Source organism: Salmo trutta, chromosome 34 (genome assembly GCF_901001165.1).
Source record: "Salmo trutta chromosome 34, fSalTru1.1, whole genome shotgun sequence".
Taxonomy (NCBI): Eukaryota; Metazoa; Chordata; class Actinopteri; order Salmoniformes; family Salmonidae; genus Salmo; species Salmo trutta.
The window spans coordinates 34,600,380-34,612,609 of record NC_042990.1 but is presented as its reverse complement, the minus strand read 5'-3'; the positions used below and the strand labels follow the sequence as shown (position 1 = coordinate 34,612,609).

At 45.9% G+C, this 12,230-nt stretch overlaps 1 protein-coding gene across 1 annotated transcript in view; it reads left to right on the top strand.

The window, feature by feature from the left end:
• The window catches only part of LOC115174068 (CUB and sushi domain-containing protein 3), a gene marked incomplete in the record, with an annotated part of 716,433 nt that overhangs the window by 160,670 nt on the left and 543,533 nt on the right, over nucleotides 1–12,230 (top strand). Inside the window, 1 exon segment of the mRNA XM_029732731.1 lies at nucleotides 8,509–8,621. Coding sequence (XP_029588591.1) covers nucleotides 8,509–8,621 — 113 coding nt within the window.

Here is a 12,230-nt window from a genome sequence, read left to right as displayed (position 1 = left end):
AGTCTAACTCCCCTCCGGAAACCTTAAGCACTAGTGACAGCCCTACTACTCTCTGTGTCTCTATCCAGTGTATTGAGGAGAATGTGAGCATTCATCACAAAATGGTACAGTGAGCAGACCTGCAATGGTAAGTAGTAGCAGCCAGCATGCCACACACTGTTTTACATGGAGTGGTATTATTCCTCCTCTGTTTGTGTGACAAAGCTACTTTCATTGAAGGGTTGAGAGGAGGGAGGGACGGAGGGTCGGAGGGACGGAGGGACGGAGGGAGGGACGGACGGAGGGACGGAGGGACGGAGGGAGGGAGGGAGGGAGACAATAGTGATCATGAAAATAGAATGATCAGATTAAAGGGAGGGGGGCATATGGTGAATAACACAGCATTAGAACTATGAGTGTAATAGTAATGATGGGTTTTATCGTTTCATGGTCACATGATCACTTCTCAGCATGTTCTCAATATGTTCAAATGTGATTTTCTTCTTATTAATCGGAATATTCTGAGGCCCACTTTTGGAAACCCCCCTTCTAGACAGGTGTTATTATGATGTGTCAGCAAGGTGGCTTTTAAATATGAGAGTGCATCTTGAGCTTATGGGTAATTGTGGTTAAGGTCTGATGTACCCTGCCAAGGCTCCCTGTCTATCCAACTTGAACCTTTGATAGCTCCACTAGGAAGAGAGCAATATGAGCAGTATGGTTCTGGCTGATGGGCGCTGAAGGAAGGGAAGGGAGATGTACTCATTCTAACTCGCATAGCAGTTATTAAAAAAGGCATCCATGACCAAGGGGATACGCATGCAAGCTCTCAGTGAAGGAAGCTGTGCACGTGTGTGTGTGTGTGTGTGTGTGTGTGTGTGTGTGTGTGTGTGTGTGTGTGTGTGTGCGTGCGTGCGTGCGTGCGTGCGTGCGTGCGTGCGTGCGTGCGTGTGTGCGAGCAGGGCGCCAGAGAGGCATGGTAGAGAAGGAGCTGAATGCGTTGTCATGTGTGTCTCCACCCAAGCAGATGTAAACCACAAACCGTCCCTGGATCCCTGACACCTCAGTGTACCAATAAACATGCAACAGTATATATATATAACCCAGAACAGCAGTGATTAGTCCCGTTGAGTACTCTGCATTATACAGCCAGCTATACAGTGCTAGTTATTGTCCTTTTATGTAAGTGTCATAATGGTCGTTGATCTGTGTACTGTAACTCTGGCCAAGGAAATTGAATTGTATTTTGAGTAGGTTGCAGGTCGTTGTATTTGACTTGATTTGTAATGGCTCTTGAATGCTGTAGGTTGTAAATATTAAAGCCCAGGGAAAGTCTGTGTTCCAGGCGAACTACATTTCAGACGCATGGCAGGTCCCACATCGCATGGAGAGCTGTTTAACATCTTGGCTAACCATATCATATGATGTACAGCATGTGTGTGTGTGTGTATGAGTTTCTGCCTGTGCGTGTGGGTGTGCGTGGGTGCATGTGTGTGCGTGCCAATGTGTGTGTGTGTGTGTGTGTGTGTGTGTGTGTGTGTGTGTGTGTGTGTGTGTGTGTGTGAGTGTGTGTGTGTGTGTGCATGTGTGTACGTGCATTTGTGTGCACGTATGCATGTGTGCCTGCTTCAAAATCTAATTTTATTTGTCACATACATGTGTTTAGCAGATGTTATTGCGGGTGTATTGATGTCAGAGTGGCATAGACTAAGGTACAGTAGAATAGTATAGAATACAGTATATATGAGATGAGTGATGCAAAATATGTAAATAATTTTAAAGTGATTTTTGTTCCATTATTAAAGTGGCCAGTGATTCCAAGTCTATGTATATACATACAGTGGTTCTCCCTTCAAAAGTTGCGAGCTTACACTGTGGGACTTAGAGGTACCCAGCATCACGGCGTCATTGCTCCAGACCACCACAAGGGGGAGATAGAGGTACCCAGCGTCACGGCGTCATTGCTCCAGACCACCACAAGGGGGAGATAGAGGTACCCAGCGTCACGGTGTCATTGCTCCAGACCACCACAAGGGGGAGATAGAGGTACCCAGCGTCACGGTGTCATTGCTCCAGACCACCACAAGGGGGAGATAGAGGTACCCAGCGTCACGGCGTCATTGCTCCAGACCACCACAAGGGAGAGCACTCATTATGCATTTGGATCCCAAGGTTTTAATATGACACACCTACTCATTCCAGGATTTTTCTTTATTTTTACTAGTTTCTACATTGTAGAATAATAGTGAAGACATCACAACTATGAAATCAGTTGAAATCAAATTCTTATTTACAAGGACAGCCTACTCCTTCCTCCCCATCGGGAGATTGAACCCCGTTCTCCCATCCGCAAGACACAGGGATTCTTTAGCTAAATAGCCCAGTACTGTACTGCTGACCGTCACGTTATACAGCACCATATTTTACGTTCCATCCTAACAGAAACCCAGAGGGTTTTTCATTTTTCATGGAATATACACACCATAATATTAATCAAATTAATTAAGCATGTTGTCTCGCTCTGACCTAAGAGAGCTGTTTTTTCTCTGTTTAGTTAGGTCAGGGTGTGATATGGGTGGGCATTCTATGTTTTTTCTTTCTATGTTTAGTACTTGTTTTTCTATTTCTATGTTGGAGTTTTGGGATGATCTCCAATTAGAGAAAGCTGGTTCGCGTTGTCTCTAGTTGGAGATCATATTTAAGTTTTTTTTTTTCTATTGTGTTTGTGGGTAGTTGTTTTCCGTTTTGTTGTCTGTTGCCTGACGGAACTGTTTGCTGTCGTTTTGTTTCTTTGTAAAAGTGTTTAGTTTTCATTAAAGAAAAATCATGAGCACTCAACACGTCGCGCCTTGGTCCCCTCTATACGACACACGTTACACAAGTACCAGTCAAAGTTTGGACACACCTACTCATTCCAGGATTTTTCTATATTTTTACTATTTTCTACATTGTAGAATAATAGTGAAGACATCACATCTATGAAGTAATACATATGGAATAATTCTTATTTACAAGGACAGCCTAATCCTTCCTCCCGGTCAGGAATTGAACCCCGGTTTCCCGCGTGCCTGCAATATGGAAGACTATCAAATGCTTCTCAAAGATGCCCTCTAGTGATCAAACTAGCACTAACTCGCATTAACAGAAAAAATGGCTGACAATTAAATGACGTGCCACAGAATGCAGTATGACACAACTTTTAAAGGAGGAGCCACTGTAGGACAGCAGCCTTTAATGTGCTAGTGATAGCTTTTTAACAGCAGTCTGATGGCCTGGAGAAAGAAGCTGTTTTTCAGTCTCTCTGTCCCAGCTTTGATGCACCTGTACTGACCCCACCTTCTAGATGATAGCTGGGTGAACAGGCAGTGGCTTGGGTGGTTATTGTCCTTGATGATCTTTTTGGCCTTCCTGTGACATCGGGTGCTGCAGGTGTCTTGGAGGACAGGTAGTTTACTCCCGGTGATTCGTTAGGCAGAACGCACCACCCTCTGGAGAGCCCTGCAGTTACGGGCGGTGCAGTTTCCATACCAGGCGGTGATACAGCCCAACAGGATGCTCTCAATTGTGCATATGTAAAAGTTTGTTAGGGTTTTAGGTGCCAAGCCACATTTCTTCAGCCTTCTGAACTTGAAGAGGACTTGAGTTCCTGTATGTTATCACAATCACACCATGAGTCGTTAATCATGAAACATACAACCCCGCCCTTCTTCTTCCGGAGATATATTTATTCCTGTCTGCGCGATGAACTGAGAACCCAACTGGCTGGACGGACTCAGACAGTATATCCCGAGAGAGCCATGTGAAACAGAGTATGTTACAATTCCTGATGTCTCCCTGGAAAGAAAGTCTCGCCCTGAGCTCGTAAACTTTATTATCCAGTAACTGAACATTAGCGAGTAATATACTCGGAAGCGGTGGGTGGTATGCATGCCTCCTAAGTCAGACTAGAAGACCACTCTGAGTACCTCTCCTCTGGCCTCTGAAATCAGTTCAATTGCCCTGGGGGGTACGAACAAAGGATCCGATTCAGGAAAGTTGTATTCCTTGTCGTAATGCTGGTAGTGCTGGTGAGTTACTGCCGCTCTGATATTCAATAGTTCTTCCCTGCTGTATGTAATAACACAAAACAATTTATGGGCTAATAATGTAAGAAATAACACATAAGAAAACAAAACACTGCAAAGTTTCCTAAGAGCTAGAATCACGGTAGCCCTCTCTGTCAGCGCCATTTTATTTTAATTTGTGCATGCATGTGTGTGTGTGTGTGTGTGTGTGTGTGTGTGTGTGTGTGTGTGTGAGAGACACAGTGGTGGGAAGCCTCCTAGGGTTGGGAAGCTCCCTAGGGTTAGGAAGCTTGTGTGAGAGCAGCAGAAACCTCATTAAGACAGTAGCTGAGTGAATGTGTACCACCCAGTCTCACAAATCCCTCTCCTTTCCCCTGCTTTACAAAGATAATGACAGTAATTAATCCGTTGTGGTTAATTGTTGTCCCTCAAATGATTTTTGAAGATATTGCACTTAAAGCAGACATTATCAAGGTGTTGGGTTTTTACTCCACCCTCACAACTCACTTGGATTGGTATTTTTGTTCAAATATAGAGGATAATCTGTTACACTTAAGCACAGTGTATTGCTGTCTCTATGCTTGGTGGTCTTATTGAGATTCTACAGTATATTACTGTGTCTCTATGCTTGGTGGTCTTATTGAGATTTTACTGTATATTACTGTGTCTCTATGATTGGTAGTGTTATTGAGATTCTACAGTATATTAATGTCTCTATGCTTGGTAGTGTTATTGAGATTTTAATGTATATTACTGTGTCTCTATGATTGGTAGTGTTATTGAGATTCTACAGTATATTAATGTCTCTATGCTTGGTAGTGTTATTGAGATTTTACTGTATATTACTGTGTCTCTATGATTGGTAGTGTTATTGAGATTCTACAGTATATTATTGTGTCTCTATGATTGGTAGTGTTATTGAGATTTTACTGTCAGATATATTAAAAATAAAAGTCCAAAACGTATTTGTAATGAACCTGTGGCCATCAAATGGTCAAAGAGATTGGCAAATGACGCTGTATGTATTGTCATGTCTACTCCCGCTCTTCCTCCCTCTGGCGCTAGAGGGCGCCAGGCTGCCCTGCATCACTCACTCCTATCATTTATTACGCACGCCTGCCTTACCTCGTCACGCGCTTCAGAGATATTGGACTCACCTGGACTCACTTATCATCTGTTTATTACCTCCCCTATATTTATCAGTTCCCCAGCTCTGTTCCCCGCTGCTGCACTTATTGTTTTTTGTCTGTATTATTAGTTTGCTGATACTGTTCCTGTCTCGTTCCATGTCCGTTCTTTATTAAATGTTTTACTCCCCGTACCTGCTTCGTCTCTCCAGTGTCATTCCATGTGACAGAATGCAGCAGCCACCACACGAAGCATTGAGGAGTACTGGCGTTCCGGTTGGTATGGTGACATCGGTTCTGGGTCGCCGCCGATGGAACCGGAAGCTTGTTGGGCTTCCACGCCCTAGCTGTCTCGAGAGGTTTCCTTGCTGTGGCTCGGATGGCGCCTATCCCACGTCGGGCCTCAGCCGGATTGTCAGTTCTTGTTCGCCCAGCCGGTCCAGGAGTTTTTGGTTTGTTTGTGACGTCGGGGTGGATTCTGCCGCCGATGGAACCGGGGGTGCCTAAGCCAGCCCGTCGGGCGTCAACGCCCTGGCTGGCTCGAGAGGTTTCGTTGCCTCGGTTGGCTCGGCAGGTTTCCATCCCATGTCACGCTCTGCTGGATCGTCGGGCTCCCTCTCTGCAGCGGGATCAACAGGCGTCTTGCTTCAGACAGATGTTAGGCTCCAATGCCTCAGCCGGCTCGCCAGGCTCTCATGCTCCTGCAGGTTCGTTGGGCTCCCACGCCCCAACCGGCATGCCCAGCGCCCATGTCTCAGCCGGCTCGCCAGGCTCTCATGCTCCTGCAGGTTCGTTGGGCTCCCACGCCCCAACCGGCTTGCCCAGCGCCCATGTCTCGGCCGGTCTGCCCAGGTGGGACGCCTGGACTCACTTATCATCTGTTTATTACCTCCCCTATATTTATCAGTTCCCCAGCTCTGTTCCCTGCTGCTGCATTTATTGTTTTTTGTCTGTATTTTTAGTTTGCTGCCGCTGTTCCTGTCTCATTCCATGTCCGTTCTTTATTAAATGTTTTACTCCCCGTACCTGCTTCGTCTTTCCAGCGTCTTTCCATGTGACATGTATGTATGCATTACATTGTAAAATCTGTGGCTAGTTATCCAATTGTGAGCTAATGGTGGGTGGAGAGAAACGAGAGAGAGAGAGAGAGAGAGAGAGAGAGAGAGAGAGAGAGAGAGAGAGAGAGAGAGAGAGAATGAGGGGAGAGAGAGGGGGAGAGAGAGAGAGAATGAGGGGAGAGAGAGGGGGAGAGAGCAAGAGAGATGAATTGTTTGTTGAAGACAGTATGTGCAGAATAGAAGGTACTTACTCTCTTCTCGCTCAAGTTCTTTGAAGCCAACGACAAGTTGAAAGGTTAATCATATTAAAGGGATACTCTGTGATCTCCTGGGGCGGTTATGCAAAAGCTTTTATAAATATTTCACTCACTCTATTCTAGTTTATTAGCATAGCCAATAGGATCTCTGTATGCGTGACGCAATTTGAAGTACACACACTCCTCTGTTATTATTCAGTGTTCAATTATTCAGAACTTTTTGATATTGATCTGGTAGTTTCTGCCTATGAGATTAACATGAAGACCGGTTGGCAGTGGGTTTTCACTGCTACTTGCATCGTGCCAGTTCTAGTACCTTATCCAAATGGCTTTTGAACTAAGCACATTTTTTGCGGAGACACCTACTTTGATACGCCACTTAACAGAGGCTTTTATCCAATGCAGCTTAAGTTACAGTTTTGTGAGTACATACATTTATGCAGTGAGCTCCAACAGTATTGGTACAGTGACACATTGTTTGTTTGTTTTGGCTCTGTACTCCAGCACTTTGGATTTGAAATGGTACAATGACTATGAGGTTAAAGTGCAGACTGTCAGCTTTAACTTGAGCTGTAATTTCTAAACGGTTCACCCGATATGGATGAAAATACCCTCAAGTTAAAGCTGACAGTCTGCACTTTAACCTCATAGTCATTGTACCATTTCAAATCCAAAGTGCTGGAGTTCTCCTTTTGGAGTTCACTGTATGTGTATGCCAGGGCCGTGGGTGCAATTCCTGCATGGCTCATACTCACATACTAAGACTGTGTGTACTCTACATGGCATGGCTAACACCCATCTTTATTAAGCGGAGCCACACGGCACCTTCTGACACAGTCATGTGGATTTGAATATAGCCTGGAGGAGTAGCAGGAGTCTTTGCATTGCTAATGGTAGCAGTGGGCTTCTGGAGGCCTGCAGGGTAAAAGTCAACCCATATCTGGGTTTGGAGGTTTCTGGTACGTACTGTACATTGTGCCTGACTTTCAATGATCCTATTGACACACAATCTCAGAATGTGCTAAATGTGGACTACTTTTTTCTGGTTCAGTGATTTACCCTCCAATGCAATTTCATGTCTAATGCATATAAAGTGTTGTTTTCACTCTATTGAGAGAGCGTTTCACCACTAGTCTTTGCTATTGGCCTCAGCTATCTACTTCCTTTGCTGATCTAGAATGTATCACATCTTAGTTTTAACCCATGGTATAGCCTGCATACAGATGTAGGGTCGTAATTTGATCACCCTGTTGCAGGAGAACTTTCCCGCAATGTAGGACATTTTATACTTGTAGTCTATTTCAGTTTTAAAAAGGCTTCTGAAGTTTGTAATTTACACTTTGATATTTTAGACTTGATTTTCCCTTACACAAAATGTATCAACCCCTACAAAAATGTCCATACATTTTTTATCCACATAATATTTCACATTTTCTGTTGCTGCAGGATTATTTCCCTGCTGTAGCAAATTGCCTCAAATTAATATCCTACAGTACATCTGTATGGTCTCTATGGATGTGTATATTTTCCCCACCTCTCTTCACAATATGGCTTTTTGAAATCACTTTATTGAAACAAACTCCAGCCAACAAAATGTTAATAGCCCACCAAGCAGAGCTAGTGTAGCCCATAAATAAGCCTGAGCTCATGTACATTTGAAATGTTATAATGATCTTAACTTTGAAATGGGGCCGTAGAATCAATATGTTCTCCCTCCACATGACGTTGATACATTCACTAATACTCAGTACACTACTCCTGGCTCCAGAGATCACACTGTAACTCCACTGTGCTATTTTAGCTGAATGACAACGTTGGGCTGACTGGTTGGTGAGACTTGCCAGGTTGCCTGGTTGACTTGCCTGGTTGTCTATGTACATCTTCAGATCATTCTGATTGGGGTATGTTATTGGTTCATAGTATCCTATTGGTCGTTCTCACTGGTGTCTGTGTGCTATTTAGTTAATAGTGTCTCCAGATAATTCTGATTGGTGTATTGAATGATGTCTCCTTTTCCTTATAGGCTAACAGGATTCTCAATCCCTCCACCAGTCACGAGCACGGGGTCCGTCTTCTCTCTGCGTCTTACCAGTGACTTTGCTGTGAGCGCTCACGGCTTTAAATTATACTATGAAGGTAAGTCTCTTCTCCTATGCCCTCTCATTGTTTCTGTTGTTTATCTCTTGTATTCGCTCATAAAATGAACAGCAGAGAGACTCCTGTTGGATTGGACGGCTTCTGATCCAGCTGGTGGTTCTGATACTTTGTTCTGATCTGTCGGAGCGTTTTATTATTAGGGTTAAACTGTCTGTGTGAGATCCCACTGTTAGACCGGCTGTTCTCTAAGGTCCTCATCTGTCCACATCAAACCAAAAGTTATCAAAACCAGACACTGTAGCGGTCCTACTGGACTACACAGACAGACTGGACTACACAGACATACTGGACTAAACAGACATACTGGACTAAACAGACATACTGGACTAGACAGACATACTGGACTACACAGACATACTGGACTAAACAGACATACTGGACTAGACAGACATACTGGACTACACAGACATACTGGACTAAACAGACATACTGGACTAGACAGACATACTGGACTAGACAGACATTCTGGACTAGACAGACGTACTGGACTAGACAGACGTACTGGACTACACAGACGTACTGGACTAGACAGACATACTGGACTAGACATACTGGACTAAACAGACATACTAGACTAGACAGACATACTGGACTACACAGACATACTGGACTAGACAGACATACTGGACTAGACAGACTGGACTAAACAGACATACTAGACTAGACAGACATACTGGACTACACAGACAGACTGGACTACACAGACATACTGGACTATACAGACATACTGGACTACACAGACATACTGGACTAGACAGACATACTGGACTACACAGACATACTGGACTAGACAGACATACTGGACTAGACAGACATACTGGACTACACAGACATATTGGACTATACAAACATTCTGGACTAGACAGACATAGTGGACTAGCCAGACATACTGGACTAGACAGACATACTGGACTAGACAGACATACTGGACTAGACAGACATATTGGACTATACAAACATTCTGGACTAGACAGACATAGTGGACTAGCCAGACATACTGGACTAGACAGACATACTGGACTAGACAGACATACTGGACTAGACAGACACACGGGACATGCAAGGATCTACAGAAAGACAAAAATGGTTTAGAAACTCTACCCCACCTACCACCCTCCCCTCCCTTACCACCCTCTATCACCCTTCTCATCTCTACCACCCTCCCCTCCCTTACCACCCTCTACCATCCTTCTCATCTCTATCACCCTGCTCTCATCTACCACCCTCATCTCTTCTACCACCCTCCTCTCAACTACCACCCCAATCTACCACCCTCCTCTCCTCTACCACCCTCCACCCTACTCACCTCTACCATCTACCACCCTCCTCTCCTCTACCACCTCATCTCTTCTACCACCCTCATCTCTTCTACCACCCCCTCTCATCTACCACCCCCATCTACCACCCTCCTCTCCTCTATCACCCTCATCTCTTCTACCACTCTCCTCTCCCCTACCACCCTCCTCTCCTTCACCACCCTCCTCTCATCTACCACCCCATCTACCACCCTCCTCTCCTCTACCACCCTCCTCTCATCTACCACCCTCCTTACCTCTACCACCCTCCACCCTCCTCACCTCTACCACCCTCCTCTCCTCTACCACCCTCCTCTCCTCTACCACCCTTCTCTCATTCACCACCCTCCTTACATCTACCACCCACCACCCTCTCCTCCTCTACCACCCTCCTTACCTCTACCACCCTCCTCTCCTCTACCACCCTTCTCTCATTCACCACCCTCCTCTCCTCTACCACCCTCCACCCTCCTCTCCTCTACCACCCTCCACCCTCCTTACCTCTACCACCCTCCACCCTCCTCACCTCTACCACCCTCCTCTCCTCTACCACCCTCCACCCTCCTTACCTCTACCACCCTCCTCGCCTCTACCACCCTCCTCTCCTCTACCACCCTCCACCCTCCTTACCTCTACCACCCTCCTCTCCTCTACCACCCTCCTCTCCTCTACCACCCTCCTCACCTCTACCACCCTCCTCTCCTCTACCACCCTCCTCTCCTCTACCACCCTCCTCTCCTCTACCACCCTCCTCTCATCTACCACCCTCCTCTCCTCTACCACCCTCCTCTCCTCTACCACCCTCCTCTCCTCTACCACCCTCCTCTCCTCTACCACCCACCACCCTCCTCTCATCTACCACCCTCCTCTTCTCTACCACCCTCCTTTCCTCTACCACTCTCCTCTCCTCTACCACCCTCCTCTTCTCTACCACCCTCCTTTCCTCTACCACCCTCCTCTCCTCTACCACCCTCCACCCTCCTCTCCTCTACCACCCTCCTCTCCTCTACCACCCACCACCCTCCTCTCCTTCACCACCCTCCTCTCATCTACCACCCTCCTCTCCTCTACCACCCTCCTTTCCTCTACCACCCTCCTTTCCTCTACCACCCTCCTCTCCTCTACCACCTCTCCTCTACCACCCTCCTCTCCTCTACCACCCTCCTCTCCTCTACCACCCACCTCTCCTCTACCACCCTCCTCTCATCTACCACCCTCCTCTCCTCTACCAGCCTCCTCTCCTCTACCACCCTCCTCTCCTCTACCACCCTCTTCTCACATACCACCCTCCTCTCCTCTACCACCCACCTCTCCTCTACCACCCTCCTCTCCTCTACCACCCTCCTCTCCTCTACCACCCACCTCTCCTCTACCACCCTCCTCTCATCTACCACCCTCCTCTCCTCTACCAGCCTCCTCTCCTCTACCACCCTCTTCTCCCCTACCACCCTCCTCTCCTCTACCACCCTCCAGTTTCCCATCCCTGGGCTAGACCTAGCTAAACGAACTGGCAAGATCTTTCAGATTTTGTTTTGGAACTCAGTCGGGGTCTCAATAGTAGAATAAACCAGGTGCAATTTATACATTTGGTTTTGCATCAGAAGATTTTCTGTGGTTATGTCAGTCACTGACAGTCACTCAATTAGCCTGTGTCACTCTCACTCAGATATCATATTAAAAACTGCAAACATTTCTCTCCACCCTATTATGGCAAAATTTGTAGAATTGCAGCAAACTTCCTTTCAAACTGCAGTATTTTCGTTACGCCCCATAGCAACATTTTCTGTCCGCTGTCAAGAGGGGAGAAAACCAGATGTTACTTAGACCCTCAAAAGTCTAGGGCTCTGACTGAATGTGTGGCTACGCAGACCCACAAGGCACTGCAGCCCTTCATGATCACTGCACCCCCATCAAAGTTGCCCATCCCTGGTCTAGCCTATACCTAATGACAAATGCTCTTCAAATTGTCAATATGAGCATTTTATTTTGTACAGTTATCAATGAAAGCATTTACACCAAAAGACAAGACAAGAGCTAAATCAACTACCTAGCTACCTTGCCTTGTTTTGAATGATTGCCTACTCACCTTGTTATCAACAAATAATTCCACAGACTCATCTTATCAATCGGAAAAAATATTCTAAAATGTACATATTATAATTACCAACATAAAAATGAATTGCATACAGTTCCTTACCTTGATATTGTTGTCCTGATCTCAAAGACAGAGCTGTCAACGTTGCGAAAACCCATTCAGGTCCAGTAGAGACAAGACGCCACCTGGTGGCAGCAC